Source organism: Bombus huntii, unplaced genomic scaffold, assembly GCF_024542735.1.
Source record: "Bombus huntii isolate Logan2020A unplaced genomic scaffold, iyBomHunt1.1 ctg00000137.1, whole genome shotgun sequence".
NCBI lineage: Eukaryota > Metazoa > Arthropoda > Insecta > Hymenoptera > Apidae > Bombus > Bombus huntii.
The window spans coordinates 32,286-59,205 of record NW_026099384.1 but is presented as its reverse complement, the minus strand read 5'-3'; the positions used below and the strand labels follow the sequence as shown (position 1 = coordinate 59,205).

At 36.4% G+C, this 26,920-nt stretch overlaps 2 protein-coding genes and 1 long non-coding RNA gene across 3 annotated transcripts; 2 read left to right on the top strand and 1 right to left on the bottom strand.

Annotated features, from left to right (window-relative positions):
* Positions 1 to 6,440: 6,440 nt before the first annotated feature.
* Positions 6,441 to 8,991, bottom strand: LOC126877256 (omega-amidase NIT2-like). The gene is made up of 6 exons (XM_050640068.1): positions 8,907 to 8,991; positions 8,673 to 8,852; positions 7,925 to 8,109; positions 7,371 to 7,539; positions 6,907 to 7,140; positions 6,441 to 6,755 (listed from the first exon to the last, which is right to left on the bottom strand). Exons 1-6 carry the CDS (start codon positions 8,989 to 8,991, stop codon positions 6,664 to 6,666), a joined length of 945 nt encoding a protein of 314 aa, XP_050496025.1. The 3' UTR covers positions 6,441 to 6,663.
* An 11,276-nt stretch (positions 8,992 to 20,267) lies between these two features.
* On the top strand, positions 20,268 to 21,446 carry LOC126877252 (uncharacterized). Its single transcript, XR_007694880.1, has 3 exons — positions 20,268 to 20,529; positions 20,667 to 21,313; positions 21,412 to 21,446. It is a non-coding gene; the product is annotated as an uncharacterized LOC126877252 (long non-coding RNA).
* Positions 21,447 to 22,459: 1,013 nt separating this feature from the next.
* LOC126877244 (dual specificity tyrosine-phosphorylation-regulated kinase 1A-like) lies at positions 22,460 to 25,962 on the top strand. Its single transcript, XM_050640060.1, has 3 exons — positions 22,460 to 22,769; positions 23,624 to 23,748; positions 24,816 to 25,962. Exons 2-3 carry the CDS (start codon positions 23,626 to 23,628, stop codon positions 25,350 to 25,352), a joined length of 660 nt encoding a protein of 219 aa, XP_050496017.1. The 5' UTR covers positions 22,460 to 22,769; positions 23,624 to 23,625; the 3' UTR covers positions 25,353 to 25,962.
* The last annotated feature ends 958 nt before the right edge of the window (positions 25,963 to 26,920 follow it).

Genomic DNA, 26,920 nt, shown 5'->3' with positions numbered 1-26,920 from the left:
ACCTCTGAACGAGTCGCATGATTGATCAATAAGCCATGAGTAATTATGCAAATTCAGTTTTTTTTTCATCTATCTATCTGAATATTATAACAAAGACTTTACATTGAATATTTTATTAAAATTGTAAGTTTTTCATAAACGCTTCAAAATCCACAGTCTATTGATCAACTCCTCTATCCTTTCTCTTTCTCCTCACTAAAATAGATAAATTCCTAATGTAGTTTGTGGATAATATTTCGTTTTTTTTTTTTTTTCTAAAGCAAATCACATTTATCATCTGATATATTTTTTTAAATAATTTCTGTCTGTACATTTTCTTCTTTTCCCTTACTCCTCTTTCTCTTTCTAATGAATTCTTTTTATTCCGTAAAATAGTTTTTGTATATTCAATTTTGTTAAGTGCAATCCTTATTTCTGATAACTTACTTTTATTAGATAATTCTTGTGAATCTTCTACTACATCTTCCATATCATTTTGAGTGCGGCTTCTACCTTCAGTAAATTTAATATCTTGAACCGTATCATTAATTTCAATAGCTCTTTCGGTATCAAGTAAATCGCACTTATTATTTAATATACCTTTTGAATTGACTTCTGTCTCTGTAGTTTCTTCTTCTGTATCTTCTTCGAGTTTTCTTCGTTCTTCTAATCCACCTTTCTCATTTTCTAGGATCTTCCTTGTTGTTACGCCGCCTAAAACATCTGCACGCCAGCCCGCGCCAGCTCGCACCACCGGACAACAACCAGCCTGCGTAACGTCACTTCGACCCTCAATAAACCTAAGGACCCACCATAACTTTCACTTCCCTGTAGTGTTTCGCCATGTGTCTTCAATCCGTTTGTCTTGAAGAATTTCTAAAGCTTAAAAATATTCTCGAAACACAGTCGGTTTTTAGAGAGGTCCTTGGGTTTATTAGACGTACTTAAAACACGGAGAAAACGGGTATGCACCCATTAGGAAAATCCGAATAGCCCTCTAATAAAACAAGCTATGTTTTCCTCACGCACACAGTCATCTATCCACCACGATGGTAGGAGACTTCCTACTCATCCCTTCGAGCAGTAGTGCAGGTCATGACCAATCGACACCGCGGTTCGTTACCCTCACTTTTCCTAACGAAAGTGGGGACAACGAATCCGCGTTCTTTAGGCACAGGGGCATACCCACACCGAACTTTTCTTCTGTATTAGAAAAAGAGCGACAGTCAGTCTAAAAACTAACGCCTAACGCGGCAGTCTACACATAGCGCGAGAGTCGCATACTTTACGAAAATCTTTTGTCGGTTCTCGGTGTTGTCGAACATACATCTTCTCTCCTAAATATATTATAGTGCTAAGTACATTAATACATTAATCTCCATTATAAGAGCCCTGCTCTAGCGTACATATCTATCACATCTTCGTGCGACAAGTTGTTAACTATTTATTTCTCTACGTCAGTGTAATCTGTAAAGTGTTGGAAATATATAATTTATAATTCAGTGAATCACAGTGTTATACAAACTCAATCACCCCTATTATCTCAACGGAAATCAGGGGATCGATCAATTCGTGGTGTCGATTGATATAATCGTACGACCCCCGTTGACGTCTCTCCTCGCGGTTACGTCTCCCCGCAATTGGTCGGAATTTACACTTGTATTTTCATCTTCTTTAACTTCGACTTTATCCGATCTCCTAGGTCTGCCTCTATGTTTCGCTTCATCAGTTGCTATTACACCCGTTACTGCATTATCATTTTCTACAGATTTATACCTATCGCTATCACTAGCTGTGTTCGTTAAAAGAACTTCCCTTCGTTGACGAACTTATCAGTTGTTTCGTTTTCACTATCTGAAATTGATTTTTGTTTAACACCTCTTTTTTCTTCTTTGGCAAATTTATTTTCTACATTTTCCGATGCCTTTTGTTTATTAATTATTTCAGACTTGTCTTCGATTAATTTCGTCTTTAAAGCGCTTCGCAAAATTTTATTTGTGTTTGATTGTCTGGTTTGATTATAAACAATTTCTTCAAATTTTGGCGAAGTAGCAGGCTTTGCAGCAACATTATAACGACTGCTCCGTTTACTACTATCTAACATAGATGGAGATGGATTCTTGTCATCTTTATTCTCTAAAGACTTCTCTTGTGTATTAGCATCTAAATTTCTCGACATAAGATCTGCTGAAGTTTTTTATTCTGTAGTGTCACACGCATTTTTCGCTGTCATCATTTGGTCTTCTTCTATAAGCAAATGTTCATTATTGTAAGCATTATCTCTTGCTTTTTGTATGGATTCTAATGATATATTTTGTTCAACGTTGTCTATTGATTTTGTATCATTTTCAGCAGTTGATTTACTAACTGCTTCTAATTCCTTCGTTTCAATTTGGTTTTCTTTATTTGTATCGCCGTCCAAAATATTTCTCATTGAAATATTATCCTTCTTGTTATGATCTTTTTCTGCTTCTCCTAAACTTTTACTTTTTTTGTCGAACCGTTCTTGTAAATTTTGAGTATCTTGTGACGAAGATGGTGACAAATCATTATACAATACTGCAATATCTTCTTTCCTTCGTTTCACAGACTCTTTCTGGTATTCTGTTGAGCTATTGACATCAAACATTAAGTCTGTTTTAATGAAAATATAATCCTGTGAAGCGGTGTCAATTGATACTTTCTTTTCATAAGAATTTTCTACATTAGACTGCAATTCTTTTGAAAATTCTTTCAAAACCATTTCTTCATTTCCTACAGTAACGTCTGTTTTCTCCAAGCTTTTGTTCAAATTATTAGAAACTAAACTACCCTGATAACTCCGACTAGTCGCTACTTTAATAGTCTCCTTTAACAGTTTTCTTAACTTGATTTCGTTCTGCTTCTGCATAGCGTCTAGTATGGCCCGAATATTTGGATCCACACCAGTAGCCATAGCCAAGCCGGTGAAAATTATCCTTTGTTCCGTGGTATATATAGGGTAAAACGAATGGTAGACCGCAGCATAGTGGTTTCCAACGATCCACACTTGTTCTAATTCCTCACTCAACGTCTTTCGTGTCCATTGACGTAGAAAAAAGTAAGTTATTGTAATATCGGAATATATTAAAGGTGTAATTTTGTCCGATTAATTATAATTTATTAATAATGGATTGAAAATACAGATATTACAGACAGAAAATACAGACAGAGAAACGATGTTTGATTAACAGGAAAACTAAATGCAACGCTCGTATTTACATCAAATAACTTGACAACTATTTGGTAACTCTCTCTCTCTCTCTCTCTCTCTCTCTCTCACTAGCAACTCTAACACTCGACAACACTCGCAACTCAATTCTAACGACTCTATGCTTCGACGTCTCGATCAACTCTGAACCTCGCCAATGCATTCCTGCTCGGTCCTGCACGCACACACACGCACGCACACACACACGCACACACACACACACACACACACACACACACTTTTCGGCTCACATACTCTGGCCTCTCGATTGCCACTCCTTGAAATATGAAACCGTACTTCTGTTTTGACGCTGCTTATCTTTTCTCGCGTCACTGTTACTAGGCGCTCTTGGATGTAAACAAACCACAAAAAGACGGCGTACACGGTGTTTTCTAATTTCAGCCGATCTCCAATCAAAGCTATTCTACGATATTACATTATCGTATAATAATAAGCTTTTAATCGTTTAATAATAACTCGTCAAGTAGAAATTCCACACGAAGCATTGTGAAGAATAATACTTGAAGAAGATCTATGTTCTTACGAGATTGGCTGTCTACAAGAACTTTGTTGGATAGATTGTATCGTTTGACGAAAATTTTATTGTTGAAAGTTAAGAAAGTTGGAAAGAAAACCCACGCTGTCTCGAAGATGTCTTGTTTTTCAGATGCTGTAAATTGACAAATAACTAGATATTAGTATTGACATTATTTGATGTCATATCTGACCTTAAAGTATAAATAAAATCAATCTAGGAATTAATGAAATTTCAAACATTTTTTCTAAGAAAACAGAAGTTTCGTTCCTCCTAATGAGTATCACATGATGCAATAGAAAAATAATTTGACATTGAAAATCGTGTCAAGATCAATTTCGAAGCTATAAAATCGTCTTAAAAAAACGCTGTGATAAAAAATTTTTTGACACCTTGTACAAAGGTGTATATCAACGTAAGTGTACCTGTATGTCTATATTCGAGATTATTTATCTATTCAAGATAGCAAAGTAAAAATACTATATAGAGGATTTAATTAATGTGTGGATCAACGTATGTATCACTATATGTAACAATAATATTGACTGTATATGTACGTGTGTAATAAAAGATTTCCGGTTTACAATGTTTACGATACTGATATAAAAATACCATATAGAGGATTTAATTAACGTGTATATCTACGTATATATCATTATATGTAACAGTAACATTATGTGCATATGCGTATAATATTGGTTAAATGTTAAATGTTAAATGTTAATATTGGTTAAATGCGTTAAAGTGAAATGTTATTTACCTATTCAAGATAGCAAAGTAAACATACCATATAGAGGATTTACTACTGTTAACACTCGGTATTCTCGTATTCAAAGTATTTAACCAAATAATTTGGGAATCCAGCGGACGAGCTTGTATTTAATATGATTATATTTAATATAACAACTTTACTCAATATACGCGTAGCATTTTAAATGTCATGAGGGTTGCAGCGGACTCAATTTTAATGTACCTCGATATCTTAGCTTCTTATAATATCCTAATAAAATGTTATTTATCGATTACAATTGTCCTGTCGTATTTTATAGTGTTTGCTTTATAAATGTGAACTTTATTCAAAAAGAGTTCATCGATGATTATCCATTACAGGTTGTTAATAAACCTGAATTATGCACAAAGGAATTGCCGTTAATAACTTAAGATTCTCTGCCCGTCGTACAGGGTACATATAGTAATTATTCTCGACGATCGTAACGTTTAAGTCCAATTCGAGCTTATAGTCCCATGCGAGTTAAACAACGACAATAGTTTGAATTTCTATTTGTTCGTTTGTCGTCTGTTTATACCCGGAGCACCTGCTGTAAACCAATACAAAATTTATTAGATCTATAAATAACACATATAAAACTTATTAATTTATAATTAATATAAAATAGGAGAGCACGAAACTTCCTATTTTATGGATATGTTAAATCTTTGTAAAAAATACCATATCATTAGTATCATTTTAATCGTTCTAAAGGATTTAGCCGCATAAAGCTGTGACCCTTGGAAGAATCGATGTTCACGCGTGACAAATTGAAATTGTGCGAAGGTTCCGGTACGAACATCACAAGCCGAACATCGATACCAGGGGCACAGGCACATGTTCTGGGTTCATTATATATTTATAAAGGGCTGACGATTCAGTGGATGGTCCGGGTAAATTTAAATTGTAAATGAACGCATTGCTGGTTTCAAGTAAAAGCCTGGATAAGAGCGGATATGGTATGAGAGTCTGTCGTGGAAAGGGGAACAGGCCGCTTTTATTTGTAAAGTTTGAATCTCCTCGATATTGAAGATGTTGAAGCTGCAAGTATGTATTTCATTTTAATCCATTCGAGACCGAGATTTAATTGTAAAACGATACCTAGGTGTCGGTACGATCTGAATGTTTAGTTAGAATGATTCTGTGTTTTACTCTCTCCAGGGTATCCTTTTCATACTTTGATTTTAAATCGATGACAATCTTAAATAGTATGCCTCATATTTTTAAAATATAAAATTATATACTATGTTATTCTATAATGTATTAGGTACAGTTATATATATATATATATATATATATATATATATATATATATATATATATATATATATTATATTATATTATATTATTTATTACATATATATATATTATATATATATATATATATATATATATAATAATATATGAAAAAAATATGAAATTAACATGATATATACATTACTACATAAGTTATATATAAAATATGTATACTATACCCTTGCCTACTGACTGATATGAATTTCTTTCGGTCTCGAATGCGTTAAAAGAGAGCGCAAAGAAGACGAAATTACTTATTGTAATTAGTAAAACGACCTGAGAGGCAGACAGGTACAAGAAAGAAGGAATATTATATTAGCGGCATTATCATGTTTTTGCTCTCTTTAAGTCTTTCATCGAGACAGACAATCTACAGGTATTAATCGACCAATTTCTCCAAGCTGATAACTTCGAATTGATGTTTATATATAAGAAGTGTTATGTGTTAATCTGTCTAAATGTTTAAAAGGTGTTATAAATTAAATGTTGTTAAACGATACGTAATTGCCTTTTGATCGTAAATTTTACTATCAAGGGGTCTTTTATGTATGCGTAATCATTGTGAATTATAACAATTTATGTGATCGATATTAAAGGTGTTTAAAAGCATGTAGTTTTTTTCTATATTACTATTCTCCTATATTATTATCCTATATTATTATAGCATTCCTATATTATTATAATATCCAATTACATGTTGATACACAAGATATACAGATTATTATTTATAACGTTTTGGTTTTCTTAATTGAGTCATTCATTTAGTACAAATGATAAGAAATTAGTAATAATTCACAAAAAAAGGATATCGTAGTAGAAATATTATAAAAAAACATTTTCTGTTTTAGTGTAGAGTTACTCCTTCTTACAGACAGTGTCGTACAAATCTGTACGTCTCTGAGAAAATGTAGGTATCTGAGCCCTTACTTCCTCAACAACTTTTAGATCTGATAGAAAAAAGAAACATACGAAGTAATAAGTAATGCTTACTAATAAATTCAACAAATACAGAGGAAGATGGCTAAATCGATAAATTAACGAGACTAAAAATTAATTACATCATGGATCTCTCGCTTTTAATTTTAAGCTGTAAATTACCGATATCGGTGACTGCCATATTCTCTTGAGTTTCCAAATCGTAAAGAATCTTTCCCCAGGGATTGGTCAACTGTGTATGTCCCCATGCGACGTAACTTGCTGAAGGAACACGAGCCGGTGATATGCAAGCAACGTATAATTGATTATCATTCGCTCTGGAACGCTGAAGTAATGACCAGTGCAGTGGTCCAGTGGTCATATTGAATGCCGCTGGATATATCAGCATTTGGCAACCTAACCCAGAGAAGCAGGAAATATGAAGCCACCGAATACCAATTAACTTCGTAGTTGCACGGTTCACATTCCATCATTTCTGAATATGCGAGGACAGTCCTCTTATTGTGCTTTTAATTCTTTTATTTGTTTCATTTTCAGCAAATATACTGGTTTTTTAAATTAAGCTTCTTTTTATACAGATATTTAATTTTTTGCTAGTTAAGTATTGATCGATTAAGTTACTGTACCTTTGTTCCGATAAATGCGTGCCATTTCCTCGAATCTAATATCATAGCATATGCCAATACCTATTTTGCAGCCCTTCACATCGAACGTCGTTAGGGAGTTACCAGGACTGAGTGAATCACTCTCTCGAAAAGTAATCTTATTAGGAATGTCGATGTCGAATAGATGTACCTAATAACATAAAAATGTAGTCGCTAATTCTATTGCTGCAACTTTTGTAATTTAATATCAAAGTTACCAACTCCTAAACTTTAATTATTTTTTATTTAATAACTGACAGCGTTTTTATCACTTTCTTTTATTAAAAAATCTTATCATTTAATAATGTTTAAAAAGGAGAAAAAATAAGTATTTTCGTATGTGAAAAATTTATATTACACATTACAACAAAAATGGGCGTTTCCCGTATCATAACGTATTTTATAAACCGTAAATTATAGAATTGGTTATAGTATACGTATGTACATATGTATATTCCTAAATTATTCCTAGATAGAGTCACTTTCTTCACCCCAATATTTTCAAATTCAAAGCCATAAAGGAATATATTACTTACCTTTCGGTGTTTTGCTATCAAAGTTCCATCGGGACCCCAAATAGTACAGGTATTGTACAATTTATCGCCCTCTATTTCAGGCATCGTACCACCAACTACATAGATGTTGTTTTCTTTAGCTGCATTCGATAAAGCAACGCTCGTTTCACCATCAGGAATACTCTCGGCGTATTTTCGAAAGTACTCTGCATTGCAATATTTCAATTAATGAAAAATAACTGTCTTTTGTTCCAACCATAAATTAAATTGAAATTTTTGTCAGTTTTTTATTTTTTAAATTATTAAAATAACTAAGTTTTATATCTCGACTTAATTAAATATGCAATTACTTAGCTAACAGTATATATAATAAATTGTTTCTACAGGTTCAAAATGAAAAATGAATATTTAGAAATATTTAATTACGACAATGCTATTTGTGTTAGCATCAGTGGCTTGTTACTCTACGACTTTGCTAGTACTTTTTGAAACATAAAGTTAGTTTTCAATTAACACTTATACTAGAGGCGGAATTATAAATGCAAAATAATTGATAATACCAATTTATAAGTACCTAATTATTAGTATCTTAAAAAATATATTTATACAAAAATCACGATAATCATGAAAATGGGGAAATCCTATATTCTCGACTCAATTCACAATCTTTATGGAAGTATAAACGGTAAGGTAATTTGTCTACTTTTACTTTTTTCTATATAGTTGTTACACACATGGTAAATTATTGAAAAAAAAAACAAATTATTACGTATTCCATATGGTGAATTAAAGCATTCAGGAAGAGCTATAATATCAGCATTGCGCTCTTTTGCGCTAGAAATGTAGGAAACTGCCCGCTCTACATTTTTGCGTTTTACTTCATTTACTTCAAGTTGTACCAACGCCAAGCGAAATGCTAAAATGTTGGAAAAGTTAAATACATTCGGTTATATATTTCCCATACTTTTTATCTATAAATACTTTTTACATAGTGAATACTTACTCGACATCGTTCGCACTACTTGTTTAGCGATGTTTGTAAGTATCATAATGTTGAGGTTATGTATGGTACTACTCAATATCAACATTACGTAAGCAATACGCAGGGATTTTTAATAATTCTTGGTAAAGTTTAGGACATTAATTTTGATGTAATTGTAAACATTATTTGTTCACAATTTGTCCATTTACTTTGCAACAAAAAGAACGCATCTGCAAGCGTGTTAATCGGATAACGACGAACTTCATTTCGCAAACACCGACACGTGAAACATTTTGAAGTTACGTCGACGCGAGAGTAATTGGTTCCCTTAAATTCCTCAATTTCCATTTCTTTCGCCATGTATATTCGAGTATTGCATTTGAATTGCAGAGCAGTCGAAAGTAGAGGAGCACCTCGCCGATATATCGACAGGAACATGAATTTTTTTTCATAGGGCGAATATTTTTTCCATTGAATTATTAAACCGAGTCAAATTTTCAAACTCAACCACTTAATTTAATCGTTTTACATAAAACATTTCAATCTTTTTTCTTCTAAATACTTTACCTATATTTCATCTGGCTGAATATTCCATATTTTTAAAGCTTGTTGATAATTACAAATACGTAATTATCATTCTGAAGCTAGAAATTTGAAGTAAAATTGCTCTGCGCGAAAGGAAATAATTCAACGTTTTATATATAGCTGTTAAAATGATATAAGTTTCAGTAAAATAGCTTCACTAAAATTTGTGGTTTTTTTCCTTTTCTATTTTTTTTTTTTTTTTTTTGGTTTTATGTGTTCAAGGGCGAACGTTCCCTCTCATTTCCTGTATTTTTATGAGGAATTTAGCCTTTTTACACCACGAGAGCCTCAACGTTTTCATTTTCACGCTTACGCTACGCTCGTTAAACACGTTCTAATGAGACCATGTGCTGACATTGCGAGTTTTATTATTATCGCACAATAATTTATCATTTTAGATTTCAAATATTACATTCATACATTTTTCGTTGTAAATTTCTTTCTCTATTTAAACAATTTACCATTGTTGCTACAATAAATCAATTAATTAAATTAATTGATCAGTTTAAACTTAAAATATCATTTCATAAGTTTTCGTCACTTGAATCTAAAAACAACAGAAAACGGATCATATTCAACGATCACAAAACGATAATAGGACATTGTGTTTCTTCTGAAGGGCATGAAATTGTCAGGAGATTATGCCATAAATGAAATTGGAAGCTGGCTGGTCAAAGGGATTAAACTCGGTTAAACTCAATTGTGCTATATTGCACAAAGACTTGAGAACTGCTACCAAATATCTACTAGCTTAAAGGTGTGCTGATTACACCTTACAAATTGTAATTATATTTCAAATACAATCTCCTAAGTAATAAGTAAATTAAATTAATACTTTACCTAGAATCTGTGATACATTAATATAACAAAAATACATTTCTTAAATTATTCATTAATTTGCAATGTAATTAGAATATTATCTTTATTTTCTGGTGTCTTTATTATTCTTAAAAGATACGCTGCTTGTTTGCAAATTTAACACTACGTATGCTATTAATAAATCATTTTATATTTAATTTTGCAACCTTCAATCATTGTTAAAATTGATTGATAATACCGTTGGTTAATAGAAATTTGAAAATGCTCTCGTTTCCACTCGATTAAAAGGTAATTGCACAAACTGTCACAGTGTTGACTACAAATCACGTGTGTCGTTCTATTAAATTTATACACAATAGTATTTATTCTCGTTTTAATTTAAAATGAAATGTGTTATTGTATTTTTTTTTTTTATTTATTTGTTGAGATTACAATCAATTCTCGCGTTGAGAATTTTCAGTAATTTTTCTGGCGTGGCGCAGTGACATGGCTGTTTATTTACAATAAGTTAATACTTATTATAGATAGGTATAATTTATAAGTAATATAAGTAAGTGCATATGCTTAATTTGGATAATTAAATGAATCTAACGTTTAGGTCTAGCGGGTAGTGCCTCTTCAGCCTGCGAATCTGGTCCGTCGTATCGAGTAGTCCAGTGATTAGGGGGTTTCGGTGTTTGTTGATTCTTTTGCTATATCTGTCGCTATATTTTGCTATTTCCTCTTTGACGGTGGGTATCTTGAGGTCGCGGTGTATTGTTTCATTGGTTACATACCAAGGTGCGTCAATTAGGGATCTTAGCGTTTTCGATTGAAAGCGTTGGAGTATTTCAATGTTGGAGTTACTTGCTGTTCCCCATAGTTGGATTCCGTAGGTCCAGACAGGTTTTATTACGGTCTTGTAGAGGGTAATTTTATTCTGTATATTTAGTTTGGAGCGTCGGCCCGTGAGCCAATAGAGTTTTTTTAGTTTGTCCTTTAGTTGCTTCCTTTTATCTGAGATGTGTGTCTTCCACGTTAGTCTCCTGTCCAGGGTCATGCCCAGGTATCGGACTGTGTCCCTGCTAGGAACTGTTGCATTGTTGATGGTGACCTGGGGGCAGGTTTGTTTTCGGAGCGTGAAGGTTACATGTGAGGATTTCTTTTCGTTGACTTTGAAGCCCCATTTGTGAAACCACTTTTCCATGGAGTCGAGACTTCGCTGGAGAGTGGATGAGGCTATTACCGGGTCTGCGTGGGTAGCCAATAGCGCTGTGTCGTCTGCAAATGTCGCTATTGTTATATCGTTTGATATAGGTAGGTCGGCAGTGTAGATGGAGTACAGTAGGGGTCCGAGGACACTACCTTGGGGTATGCCGGCTTCTATTGGGAATGTTGCGGAAGTGGCGTCTAGGCATTTAACCATGAATTGTCTATTGGTTAGGTAAGATTTTAGGATGGAGTAGTAGGGGTGGGGTAGGATCTTTTTAAGTTTGTATAGTAGCCCTTCATGCCATACTTTATCGAATGCCTGTTGGATGTCTGGGAAAACCGCTGAGCAATATTTTTTCTTTTCGAGTGTTTGGCTGATCGTATGAGTTAAGCGGTGGATTTGCTCTACTGTAGAATGATGTTTTCGGAAGCCGAATTGGTGATCTGGGAGTGTTTTCAAGTTCTCTAGGATTGGAAGGAGTCGGTTCGTGAGCATCTTCTCGAATAGTTTGGACAGGGTAGGTAAAAGACTGATTGGGCGATAGGAGCAGGTTTCGTATATCGGTTTACCGGGTTTAGGGATGAGGGTAATCAATGAGATTTTCCAAGCCTTAGGATAGTGTTCCAGGCGAAGGATAGCATTAAAAATCGATGTGATGAGTGCTATCCCTTTTGTGGGAAGTTCCTTGATTGCTCTATTGCCTATTAGGTCGTGTCCTGCTGCTTTCTTGGGGTTTAGGCGACTGATTGTTTCTATAGTCTCTGCAGAGGAGAAGGGTTCGATAGGAGGGGACATTTGGAAGGGGGTGTGCAGGTATTCAGTAACGTCCGCGGCGGCTTTGGGGGAATGGGGTTTGAATACTTTTGACAAGTGTTTTGCAAACAGGTCGGCTTTTTCTATAGGGCTTCGCGCCCATCCACCTTGCGGACGGCGGATAGGTGGGATTATTTGTGGGGGGCGTGTGAGTTTCCTGGAGGCCTTCCATAGTGAGTAGTTGGCGTCGGCTGTGGGGGATAAGCTGGCGAGGTATTTATGGAAACAGTCGTTTTTATAGTTTCTTAAGGTTCTGGATAGCTTTCTAGTTGCGTTGTTAAGTTTGCGTTTGTCCTCCGGTGTTCTATGGGTCTGCCATACTCTTCTTAGTCTACGTTTTTCTGCTATTTTTTTTTTAGTATGTATTGGGGATATTCTTGTTTGCTGTTAGATGGCTTTGTCGGTGTGGAGAGGCGGATTGCGTTTATTATGCTCGTGTTTAAGTATTCCGTGGCTGCTTCGATATCTTCCTTTGTTTTTAGTGGGGTGAAGGCTCTGAGGTCGAGTGTGTAAAGACTTCTCTGAAGAGCTGCCAGTTGGTGTGTTGGTTGTGAATGGAGCCATTAGGTGTATTCTCGATGATTGTTGAACTGACTGTTGCTATCACGGGAGAATGATCAGAGGAGAGATCAGCCGAGGAGTTGATCTGGACGTGTCTTGATGGGATATTTTTAGTTATGAAGAAGTCGAGAAGGTCGGGTATTTTGTTGGTGTCAGTGGGCCAGTATGTGGGTTCGTATGTGGTGAGGTAGTTGAGGTTGTTGTTTATTATGCTGTTTAAGAGGTTTTTGCCTCTTGCTGTAACCAGTCTGCTGCCCCATTGGATGTGCTTGGCGTTATAGTCTCCTCCAACTATGAATCTATTGCCCAGGGTGTCCAGGAAGTTATCAAAGTCTTCTTTGGCGATGGAGTGTCTGGGAGGGCAGTATACTGCTGAGGTGGTGATTGAGCCATGACAGTCTTCTATTGCTACGTTTGTTGCTTGGAGGTAGTCTTTCTGGAATGATGGAAGTTCGTAGTGCTTAATACTTGCTTTGATTATTATTCCGGTGCCACCGTGGGCCTTTCCGCTGGGGTGTTGGGTATGGTAGAATTTGTAACCATTTATTTTCAGGTAGCTCTTGTCGGTGAAGTGGGTTTCCGATACGAGCATTACGTCGATTTGCTGGTGTTTTAAGAAGAGTTCTAGTTCAAGTTTGTGTTGCGCTAGACCGTTGGCGTTCCAGAGTGCTATGCGCCTTGGTTTTATTTTGAGTCGGGGCGTGCTAATTTTTCCACGATGAGTGTTAGTAGCGATAGCAAGTGATTTATTTGCTCCGATTGTTTCTCTATTAGCTTTTCAAGCCTTGAGGAGTTGTCTGTGTTAGGTGGGTTGGGGACACTGTTTTGGGGAAGGTTCCTTTGGCTGTTCGGGTTATTTTGGATGCCTTGTACTGCTTGGGCATAGGAGGTTGAGGTGGAGATGAATTTGGAGATGGTAGGACTGGGTGTTTGGTTGGTTGAGGGGGTTGGGGTAGTCGTGAATTTCGGCGGGCTGGGTGTTTGGTTGGATACCTCTTTTGCTCTGAGCTTAGGGTACCTGTTCGTGTATAGTGTTTTATATGCTGGGCAGCCTTTGTAGTTGGCAGGGTGGTCCCCTTGGCAGTGGATGCATTTCGCTGGGGTTTCCGGTGATTTGGCGCACTGGTCAGTGGAGTGAGTGCCTGCGCATTTAACGCAGCGGAAAGTATAGTTGCAGTATTTCTGCGTATGACCGTACCTTTGGCACCTTTTGCACTGCACTATTTCTTTTTTCACGAGCGGTGGTTCGATCTTTACTATCGCGTTCATTAGGCGACTGATGTTGTAGATTTCCTTATTGTTCGGCTTTTGTTTAATGTCTAGGAAGAATAAGGATAACGGGTCTTTCGAGACTCTATGCCTTATATTACTTACGTTGATGATTTCGTGGCCGAGTTTTGAGAGTTCGTATTTTAGTTCGTCTATGTCTGCTGAGTGGTGTATGTTTCGTAGGACCACCCGGAAAGGCCTTTCCTGTTTGAGCTGGTAGGTGTGGAAGTTGGCGTTCAGGGTCCTGAGTGTCTTGGTGAGTTTTCTGTAAGCTTCTGGGTTCGTCGGTAGTATTTTTACTTTGTTGTTGCTTATCTTAAGGTTATATTCCTCCTTGCTGATATCTCTCTCTAGGGACTTGATCATTGTCTGTATGTCAATGACGTCGTCCACAAATATTGGTGGGGGAGGGGGGATTCTCTGTGAGTGTTGGTTTGGTGGCGGTTCTACGATTTCCATGGCGTCGTTTGAGGATTCCAATACGGCGAACCTGTTGTGTGTGTTTATTTGCGTTGCTGTTTCTATTTTCCTTTTCTTTGTAGTGTTAGCGTCGTTAGTGCGGAGAGTTCTGCTACACTTCTGCCACGGGGGGGGGGGGGGGGGGGTAGCACGGGGTAGCTGCGAGTCTGCTCCGAAGAGCCTGGTCGCGGTTGCTGGGCCATCATCGAGCTAGTTAATTCGGAATGAACAACTAGTCGTGAGGCTGTGAGGCTAGTATTCGGGTTGGGGTTAGGTGCGTGGGATTTTCTTCTCCCTAAAGGGTAAGGGACACTTAGCTGTGTTCTCTTTCGACTCAGATTTCTCAGATTTCTTGAACGATAAATGTTTATTCACTCTAATGTCAATGAGTACACTTGATGCAGGATTCGCGATTGTATTCGGTTCGCGAATGCGCGGTTATTAGATAGAGCTTGGATAGCTACGATTCGAGATACGCTGCGAGTGCGGACAATGATTGCACGAGATGTCGAGAGCTTAGATAATTATTCGGCTCGAACCGTGTAAGTATAACGATCGTGATATACTGCGGTAACTCGCGGTAATAGACTGACATTTTTGTCGCGATGCTGCTGCGGAGGAAGACTCGTTGGGATGTGTCTAAGGATGCGAAGGCATCGGATTCGTTGAGAAAAGCTTTGGTTCGGAAAGTGAGGGAAATGTACGTTAATGTTTATTGGCTAATTCGTGTTGGTCGTTAGAAAAGGATGCTAGCTGCCCTTGAGAGGGTGTTGCTAGCGGGCAGCGTCGTATGTGAGAGATAGCAGATTTCTCGTGTGTCCCCGTGGTAGGTGGTCGACTTCGAGACTGATAAACAAAGACTGTTTGTCTCTTTGGAGGACCTTAGCTAAAATAAATCCTAAGATTTATAGCGGTCCTTAGGCTAGCTGGAAATATTCGGTACGAATGTATCGACATCTGGCAATCATCTTGTCCGCAGGTATAGGGTCTTTGTGTCGTGCGTCAAGCGACGTAAACTGTTGGGAAGTTTACTGTCAAGTGCCGCCACATGTTCAAGGAAAATGTATCTGCAGCCGGTTATAGCGGTATTTACGTTACGGATGATCTATGGGAAGATTCACACGAACAAACCTTTATGGACTAACCAAATTTATTTTGTTATTAAAAACGATCTACAGAACCGATCGACGACTGGTGTTCAATTTAAAAATTGCTTCTCTATAAAAGCAAGAAATCTAATTTACATCGTGTTCTTCATCTGTCGCCTCCATATACATCCTGGTGGCAATAAAATTCTGAATTTACGAGAAATCCGTATTTCGACTTAAGCTTATCGATGTTACCGACTGGACAAAGCCTTCGAGAGTTTAAATTAACCGATCGACCCTTCGATGAAAGGGCGAGCAAGTGCCAGGAAACTATCGCGGGAACGCTCGTAAAAGCGCGCAATGGTTCGGCGTGGTAACCTAGGAAGAGGAACAGGTGCGACTGAATCGTAACGGTTGTCGTGGCCCCTTTCAAACGATCCGTGGCCACTCTTCAGTTTCGGCGTCATTAACCCTTCCCTTCTTTCTTCCTGGTTCACTTAGAAACGAAGAAAATTCCGGAGGTAGTTTGCTCTTAGCAGCTGTCATTTTTTTTTTTTCTTTGTTTAGTCGACACGAAGCATTTTGGAGAATTTCTGTGATTGCTTCGCGAAGGTACAGAGGATAAGAAAAAGCGCTCTTTGTTCGTTGACGACTTTCTGTCAATTAGAAATAAGAGTAAACGGCATAACAGTTTTCTTCTTTGCCACTGTATACGTAATTTTTGTTAGACTTTAACAACTCGTATTTTTCGTGAGCAAATACTGTCGAGTGGTTATACACTGTATATGTGAAGCTTCGTTTTCTTCGCGCGAAATATCCATGTTGTTCTTTCTATACTTGTGTTCATATATCATGACGTTCAGCCTACACGTGCCCGAGAATGTAATGTAACAGATAATTGGGTTCGAGCTGTAAATCTTTCATTTGCAGCATGACGCGAATCTAACAACACTTCTTTCCTTGTTCAGATCATGAATATTTTTGTCGCGTGCAGGTAGAATCATATGTCTAGAGTATCCACGGGTTTCGTGTTTACTTATTTCTTTAACTAACTTCGGTTTTAACCAACTTCCTATTAACCAGCAAATTAATCAAATACTTTCAGAATCAATGACAAGAATATACCGAAAAGTGTCGAAAGAATTTTAAAGAATTTTACAATCATTTTCCTAAAAGTTATCTTGAGACGTATTGTATCGTTAGTCTCATAGAGTTAATCACTTTTCTCTAGAATAATGCTCGAACACAGCTGTAGCTTTCTATAAATTTCCTCGATATTCGATTGAATTTCCCGAGATCGTTTCCAATGACGAGATCGCAGCAGTTGTTACGAAAAATATCGGAAGAGCGAAGAACGCGTATGTGTGTCTGATCCATCATTCACGATAGTCTCTACGGTCCATGCGTATGATCCATCATCTGCGTAACCGTTTTACAATCCTCACCGTGGAAATGCCGATCCGCGATGCTATTCTCGCGCGCACTCGACCGCTTAAGAGCATCGTCCAGAGACGTTTCCATCATACACAAATAACTTTGTTTTTCTTCTTGCAGTCGGAAGCGTGGAGAATTCGATGTTTCTGGCTGATCTGTTGTTTTATCATTTGCGCGGCATTTTTTCGCGGTTAGAAGAAAGATGAGATTAATATCTTTGTGGTATTTTGATACTTATCGATCTGCCGATAATGTCGGTGCTGGTAGGGGAAAGCGTAGTTGAGAAGAAGCGCGCTTTTTCGATAAATTATGAATTATGGCTAACGGTAATTCACGCAATTTACATAATCTAGATGGAACAGACGCTTTTCAAGATCGCTTGTCGACTCATTTATGTTTATAATTTTCAGGAGAAGAAAATCTAAACCTTGAATATATTCAATTCGAATATGTACTGTAGCCTAAATTCGGGTCTTTTTTCGGCTTTCAACGATATCGATTTTGTCTCGATTGACCTCCTGCCGGTTTACGTGCTTTTATTCTTCCTCCTTCTTCTTCTTCCGGTGTCCAATGATTCCTTTGAAAATCGACGCGGTTCGTACCGAAGCGTACGCTTCCGATGCGGAAAGTACGCGATCGAAGCGCGTGGCTTCTGACCGGAAGCGTAGCCTTGCAAACGCGATTAGATTGCATTAGCTACGAGACTGAAATTAAATCTCGAGTCGGAATTGTATTTAATTTTCTTCGGGAAGTTCGATGCCGGAATCGAAAATTAGACGATTGAATAGGGATTCCTAGTTGATTTTAGACGTCCCTCTTCCTGTAACTCCCACCGAACTTGCATTGGGCGTTGTTCGCAGGCTTGTCGTGCGGCAAACCGTTTCGCAAGAGCTTATTTGCATTTCCTCTAACTGCGGTTCGCATAAGACGCGTCAAAGGAATATTGACTACTATCTATTAGGTCAGATTTTTTCACTATTTTCTGCTTCTCGTAGGATTGTAATGTTACAGTACCGGTAACACGAAGCTTGATCTACGGCAAATAATAAAATATCTTTGAGATTAAAAAATATAAAGATTTGAAAATTAGGACATTTGAAAGTTTGTGCTTACTCGACTGAATTGCTATTAAGTGACGTTTAAAAATTTTAATCACAAGGTTGAAAGTAATATAGTTGGTAATTCTAAGGAACACCTATCCTCAGATAGATTGGTATACACACGCGAGTCGACCGTATTCTCCGGAAATGAAAACAACTACATCCCTGGAACCTGGAACACGTGATTTTCCGCATATCCATTAAAGCAACATCGGTCAGTGACTCGTCTACGGTGCAGTCGCTAGACTCAATTAATGACCACGTTCTGGTCGTAAATATAGAAAAGGCAGCGAGATATTTTAGTTTGTTGGCTAACTGGGCTGAGGTTGGGTCAATGTTTCTGTGGATTTCATTTACCTCTTCCGGCCTCCTTATATTTTCTGAATTCTTACAATTTCCGAGATACCAGTTCATAGCAAATTGATTCTTATTATGGCGTAGGATATAGTAAATCTTATTGTCTAAAAATACAGGAAAAGATTTCATAATTATTATTTTTTTTAACATTTTATTCAAGCGTTTCTTAAGACATTTGTTCAAAGAGATGTCAGGTTATAAAAAATTGAATCAACCTCCCCAAAGCTCCTTAACCTCTTGTTATTTTTGATAAATCAATAGCATTACGCAATATATACCGTGTGATTTCCCTAGACGATCTAGTAGCACTCTTTTTTACAACCTTCTTTCAAAACGAGAAACAAGAAGAGGATTGACCAAATATCATTGTCATCGAAGCGCAGAGACGCTCCGGTGATTCTTATCTCCATTCATCTCTCCGAGTGAAACTATTTGACGTCGCCTTGAATAGGCTCAGACAGTTTTGTCGGGGGTCCGTGTCGTCGCCTGTAGTCAGCTCGCACGATCGTGAATGGAAAGACTCGTATAAAATCAAAGGGCCGACAGACTCTTCCTGCTTAGACGAGATCAACGAGATCTCGTTCAATAGAGAAGTTACCTTCTCGACCGCCGGCGCCGTATTACCCTTCAAAGTCACCGGAAAGTCATATAAGCCAACCGATGCAGCCTAACCTTTATCCTAGCCTAACCTAGATAAAATAGGTTTCTCTTATTCCATCTGAATTTCTAAAGAAACCAAGACTTGATTTCAGTCTGGTTAAAAGCTTCGCTCGATTAAAGCTGTTTTTCAAGCAATAACCTACTTTGTGAATTTCATGCACGCGAATCCAAGTATGTATGCGGCAGAAATGAAGCTTTCGTGCATGTCTAATTGTAAGTTGATGCGAAACAATGCGCATGCGCCGAAATCCCACCACTTTGCGGACCCACATTGTGCCTTTTATCAAGGCGCCTTGTTTGTTTACTCTGCTCGAGCTAATTCTTCACTATTATTATCTACATTATTTTCACTGGCTAACAACTGGTTGGTCTGCAATTGACGAACCAATACAAATTTTTCGTTACGTGCATATATTCGAAAGAATTCGAAATTAAATTATCATGTATTACGGGCAGTTACGATAGAGTGACACAAAGCAATCTGTGTTTGAATGCCTCCACTCGTGGACAATATCGATATAACCTAAATGCGATAAATCGCGAACGTTTGATTCGACTCATGGGAAATTTACGCGTTTTTGAATCGTTCCGAGTCGCACGCGAAATGCAGGTCAGAGAACCGTCTAATATTTATTGTTGAGATCGTGGGCTTGATCTTAATGGCGCGGCGGCACGCGATTCTTTACCAACTATGCTCCTTAACTCCAGCTCTCGACCTTCTTCCCTATTCAACTAGCTCGAGCAGTGAAATTGACTCTGCATGCCTGTGATTTTGGCAGGGAATGGGAGTCGAGTTCGTAGTGAATGCACATTGTGTATACGTGTTTTAGGCGGTTTGTGTGAGTTTGTTGCGGAGATTCGAGACATTTATTTAACCTCTTTATCATATTCGAGCCTGTGCGATATAACCATATCTTAAATGTAATAAGTTTTATTTTTTATTGCAAAGTTCTTGAAATATATAATGCACACAATAAGTGTATAATATTTTATATATATATATATATATATATATATATATATATATATAAATTATATTTAAGAAGTTTGGGATAGTTTAAAGATGAAATAAATTGCTTTTTAAGTTTAATCTCTTACTCTCGACGAAATCAAGTTTCTCTGGAATTTGGTGGAGTTTAAGATTTGATATCGGTGTCGTAGGAGTTATGTGACACTTTAAGGTGGAATAAATCTAGCGAGGAGTTTAAGGTGCGGCAAAGGAGCGTGGAATGTTGCAATAGAAATTTATTGCAGTGTTAGTGCATTGGTAGATTGATCAAATTTACGTGTAGCGTGGGTAACCAATGGTAAATATTTTGCAATGTGTATAATTTCTCAGTAATCTGAGGTTTATAAAATCTATCGACAACTAATGGAAATTGTTGATTTAACAGATCAATTTTAAATTCCTCGTTAATCTAAATTTTTTTAATCCTATTTACAGCTAAACCTTACGACGAAAAATTAACGAAGTGGAATAAAAATGGCATTGTGATTCTTCTCGTCGTGTATCGGTGTCACATCAAATTTAAGAGACAGTTTTACTTGCGGATGCTGCGTGTTACGTTGGTGAAGTCGACGAAAGCGTAAAATAGGAGCTCGTCCGAAATACACTAACGCGGAAGGTTAAATTTAACGCAAAAGGCCGAGAAATTAGTCTAGAACTCGAAGTTTCATTGGTACGACGCACTTGAAACGCATTCAAAGAGGTCGGCGACCTCGAAAGGGGATGAACGCAACTGTTTCGTGGGAATTTCTTATTGTGGCTTATTTGGATGAAGCTGCTTTAAAATCAGCGCTGGATTCGTCTGTTTTTTGCCCGGAAATCATAAAATGTTTAGGCCAGGCGACTCCATGTACAGAAAATGTTATGTCCACTTTTTACGTCCGTAGAATTCAACTCTTTACTACTATGCACTTCTTCTCCAAAAAAATATCGCGTTTCAATATTAAAAAAAGTTTCAATAATATACTATCCATTAGAAGAATGATAACATGATAACCTTACAAATTATTAGTATTAACAAATTCTTATTGTCGTATAGAAATGCCAACTATTGCTTCGGTAAAACAAACAAAGGAATTTTACAGGTAAATTTTACAAATTACAAGTCATCTTATAACGCAAAATACGACGTGTAAAATTGTCTCAATTTATTAATAGTATTAATAAATTATTATGATAAAAGATGCAGGAATCTTAGCCTCATGAGAAATTAGAGATGAAAATTAAAGATTAAAGGGAAAAGATTAATCACTGGTCCTCCTAAAAAGATGCAGTCCCATGGATGGATGGTTGTGCGAGTATTAAAGCAGCGCAAAACCGTTCCCCGAATTCTCATCCCGGACGTCGTACGACCAAAGACAAAAACAACTCACTCGAGGGCATTGCGGAGAGACATTCATCGAGGACACAATAGTATTATTCCAGGAAGTGCTAGTTCTTCCTAGATTCCGGTTACAATGTTCTTAACGCGTGGAAATTAGTCTTGACCAGGAAACATCTATAACGGCATGTATTTTCTGCCGTGATTGTAAATCTGTTTGGAACATGCGGTTTGTCCGTTAATCTAGGCGCTGTTGTTCAATTGAGTCAATATTATTTGTTGGTAGATTAGTGTGTGCAAGAGCGCTCTATCCATTATTGACCAATTCGAGCACGTATTGGTAAATTTCACACCGGCAATTACGGTGAAATCGTTCGTGGTCGCTGGAAATTAGCAGTATCGTTTGCGGTCGTGAGCTGATTGACACTGCGTGAGCGGGGAATTATGTGAAGCAGCTTTGCTTTGTCGTTTCATGCATTTAATAGGTTTGCGGCGGTGGACAGAGTTTGTAAAAAATGAAGACAAGGTAGAAAAAGATTATTTTTCATTTTTTACTATTAGATTATTTTCAAAGTGATCATTTCAGTGAAATATGATTGACAAAAAATAAGATCTATAATTGAATCATTATAGAAAATAGAATAATATTGATAATAAAGAAATAAAAATCAATTATAGAATAACATATAATAATAATAATAATAATAATAATAATAACAACAACAACAACAACAACAACAACAACGACAACGACAACGACAACGACAACGACAACGACAACGACAACGACAACGACAACGACAACGACAACGACAACGACAACGACAACGACAACGACAACGACAACGACAACGACAACAACAACAACAACAACAACAACAACAACAACAATGTGGATAGACTTTATGTTTACTTTTATATGTATAATGATACTGTTTGATCCTTGAATTAAAGTTAAGATTAACGTTGCGATTATGATTATCCTTTGTCTGACTAAATATATTTGAAGTATCAATTACAGTAGAATTTTTGAAAGATTCTTGGCTGTTAAACAAAAAACTGGTTCCTTTATATTTCGCTCAATTATCATAGAATCGTGAAACTGACTTTCACTTCAAATTTTGTCTGTTTCAGGAGTAACAAGTACCTGCAAAAATCATCCATCAGCCGGATATGTGCTGTCGGAGGGTTTTTCATTAGCATTCCCGTCTTTCTAACTGGTAAGAACCAATTCCTTCAATTCTGTCAACTTTAACCTTTTGAAAGATACTAGTACATAAGTTATACGTTTAATTTTTCTTGAATTCAGGCATGAATCTAAAAGATACTGTGAACTATCTCTGAGTGTATGAAATCAGTTTAGAAATCCAATGGAAATAAAGTTAATTTTAACGCCGAATAGTCATTATTTTTCTTAGAAAAATAAAAAATGATCGTCTTTTAGAGAAGTTTTAACAGATTAATTTATAAAGAGCTGAAACAGAATATTCATGTCATGCATGAATACGGCTGGTGGATGGATCGAGATCTAATCTAAAGTTTACGTTGTGTCATGCTAGTTTACACAGCTATCATTCGCTCGATCGATCGTTAAGCTGTTGAACTCGATTCAAGACGGACATTTTGACTCTGTTCAGAAGAAAACTGCGTTTTAATAAATTTGACGGAATAGAAATTATGATAGACTACAATGTTTTTTTAATTATATCATAAAATTTATTTATTTTTTTTTAATGTCATGTTAGAAACTTCAAATACTGTCCAAAACTTCGAACGTAATCGTTTTAGAAATTTGTAAATTACTTAACGACCAAAAATATTGAATTCTCTATTGTCTGAAGATAGATTCTCTATAATTTAAGTAATTTATTCGTCGAGAATTGATATATAAAGACTTAAATAATAAATTAATTGAAAAATAATTTGCAACTAGTATTGAAAATTTCAATTAAAAGCATATGTATATAGTTTACGCTTCGAGAATTATATGTATTGAGAATATGTATTTGCGCCGATTCTTTGTCCCGCTTGTTATGGCATACGTGTTATAATGATCCTCTAACAATGCTTTCAGGTATGATATTGTATACATTCATCCAGTTTCATTCGACGCCGGCAATCGTTACGTCGGTTTTCATAGGCCTTGGCATCGTGTTTTGTGGATGCGCAATGGTCCATAACGTCTTCGTGTGGCAGAGGGTAAGAACATATCGCTATTAAAAAAGAAAACGAACACGTTCAAACACGTCTAAATCATCTTTTATGTGTATTTTACCCGGAAATCATTTTATCGTGAAATTTTGTTTTTCAGAGTTACCATAATTTATCTGGTAGAGTTCATAAAAATTTTTCTGAAATCAATTGCAAGCTTTTAGGAAACCAGGATTTTTCACATTTTTAAGAAGCGTTATAATTATATTGCGGATCTTTATACGTTCGTGCGAAATTGAAAAGTACGCAAATGGCGCAAAATGCATAAAATGCGCTAAAATATACGTATATAAGAAAACAAATCTCTATTAAAATTTTATTTCTTTGATTATGTTCGTAAAACTACAAACTTGTATAAAAATACGCATTCTAGTTATAAATGTTAAAACATTCGATCTAGTCCTTATCACATTCATGAAAACCTCCATTTAACCATTCGTTGTATCAACAAACATTCATATGCAAAACTTACCACCTACCACATCCTCCGCGTATTAATATAATCCCCTTTTATAAATTATACACTTTAGAGTGGACTGGTTGGGTCAGAGTGATATAAGCTTACAAGTTCTCGAGGAGATCTACCGAAGTTACATTTACGTTTGCATAATTTCACCGAAAAAGATACTCTGTAGAATGACAGGTTCGTTTGTTTATGTGATCCGCGATCGCAACTATTTCAAGGGGATTTTATAAATAACCATACACACGATATTCAGTGTATTTTCGTATTCTCGTTTATTTTGGGGAGATTTGTAAAACTGTTGAACAAAATAATTGAGTAACGATTATATTTGCCGAGAAAAAGTCTTTTTCTCTGTACCCCTCCTTCTACTTCAAGCATGTAGTATAATAAGACAATAAGATTGACAATGGCTGAAAGTAATCCAAAAGAGTTTTCACCATGGTTATCGGTAACGAAAAAGATTTGAATCATCTTTAATACTTATTCGTAACTAGAATCATTTCAACTAAAATGTAAATTCTTATATTATAACTTTTTTAATTTGTTATGGCCCCTGACTACAACCTAACCTATCATTCTTATTTCGTAGGAGAAGACGAATGCCGTGAAGGCGTTAGCGCGCGAACAGTGCGAAGCGGCGGTACAGCTGCAGCGTCAGCAGCAGCTGCAACAGCACCAGAACCAGCCACAGCTACAACAGCAACAACAACTACGTGGCCCGTTAACCATCCACCATGCTGGCTGCCCAACGAAAGTCGGGCCCGTGACGAACCAACTAAATACCAGCCACGCAACGCACGGCCGAGCTGCACAGTACCAACACTATCATCACCATCATCATCATCGACACGTGTCAATGTCCCCACCGCCCTTGTTGCTCTCATCGCCAGCTCCGATCGCGGCGACGCACAATCATCTGAACGTGAGCGGACACAGAAACGTGGTTACGCCACCGGATACACCAGCAGATAGATCGCCACCGAGTCCTGGAAATAAGCTAAATAGATCGCAGCATTTGCCACGGGAAGCAACCGGCAGCGTCAGTCCTGGTCTTCCGGCTGCCACATTGGATCTAAGTAGCGCAGCAACCACCAATAGTCCGCATGAATTGTCCACGTTAGTTTAGAAATTTGGTCCGAACATTATATCTTCACATAGGATTGGAGATTAATAGTTGATAGTTAATTTACACATCGATCTTTTTATTTGTAAATTGGGTCGTGGTTTAGAGTTGGTTTGTAAAAATTCGGTCCTAATTGTTAAATGATGAATATTGATTAAGAATAATAGGCATTGATGTACCAATCTTTTTTTAACTTATATACTTGAGCACACGCATTGGAGATTTCACTTTTATTCAGTGAAACAGCAACTTCATTACTCGCTTATTCAATACGGCAATTGCATATATTTCATGGACATTTTAACAATGTTTTGAATAATTTCTAACGGTACAATTGTGATGAAGTGAAAAAAATCGTGATAAGAAACAGAGAGAAAAGTTGCTCGTTAATGAATATTGACCAGAAATAAAGTAATTTCTAAAGAATATCCCGAAGACGTCGTAGATATTACGAAAGGAATGATTAATTTATACCCGCGTGTATCTTGCCATTACCATACTATTATTATTATTATTATTATTAATATTGTTAGTAGTACTCGATTACATTATTATTAATATTAATATTATTGCCTTATTATTATTAATGTTATGGAACCTCTAGTCCTAGGTTACTTTCGCTGCCACGAAAGGATAAGATTTTCGAACTTTTTACTATTACGTGTAATTCAAGTTTTCCTGTTGCGCATGCGCAGTAGAAAGAAAGTTAGCGGAACTCAAATCTCGAACTATAGAGAGTTGAAAAGTAGTAAAAGTAAAAAAGCACGAAGAACATTTGTATTTGTGCTGGATTAAGTTTGATAATTGAAAATTGAGTTTGATGATAACATTTTTTTCGTATTCGCTTTGGTAAATATTAGTTTTATTTAAAATTGAACAAAGCATTTTATGTTTTTCAAATACGGTACATAATCGTAATATCGAATTTTGTAAACTGATAGTAAGAAACTCTATAATTCGAGACTGGAACTTTGATCAAGTTCACATTGAACGTAAACTGACTTAATTTTGTTATTTAAGCGTGTATACTATACGTGTTTGTTCCTTCTTCTCTTGTGCGCAGGCTATAGCTTAATTACTTCCAATAAACGCAGTTATATCGAATCAATGACCGATACAAATTTAGATATTAGGATTATTTAAACAAGAGATTAAAAACTAAAAAGTATTGTTTTTATACTGCATATGTACATATGCAATATGAACGACAGTTTGTGTAATAATATGTACCCCTCTTCTTAGTTTACTTTTGTATATTTTGCGACATTTGATATTAATTTTATGAGCAACGTACTTACACTTTATCTTTGTAATTAAATGTGAAATGAAAGAAAAGAAATGACATGAGAAAAGGAAATTCGATGTACGAGTATATACGAATTGACGGAATTAAAATTTAACGCTATATTTAAATAGAAGACGTGAAATATCTTGTCATCTTAAAATAACTTCCTAATAATCATTCCTATTCTTTTACATAAAAACATTTTTCGACTGTAACTTAAGAAAAATGTCTGCTAACGTGAAACGTGCCAGAAAAAATTAACAACTTCCATTAAATTGGCAAATTT

Coding starts and splice junctions, on each gene's coding strand:
- LOC126877244 (XM_050640060.1), top strand. CDS start 23,626: ATGATATTGTATACATTCATCCAGTTTCATTCGACGCCGGCAATCGTT. Junction 23,749..24,815: donor ACGTCTTCGTGTGGCAGAGG/GTAAGAACATAT, acceptor CTTATTTCGTAG/GAGAAGACGAATGCCGTGAA.
- LOC126877256 (XM_050640068.1), bottom strand. CDS start 8,991: ATGTTGATATTGAGTAGTACCATACATAACCTCAACATTATGATACTT. Junction 8,853..8,906: donor AGTAGTGCGAACGATGTCGA/GTAAGTATTCAC, acceptor TGGGAAATATAT/AACCGAATGTATTTAACTTT. Junction 7,141..7,370: donor ACGCATTTATCGGAACAAAG/GTACAGTAACTT, acceptor TCTCTGGGTTAG/GTTGCCAAATGCTGATATAT.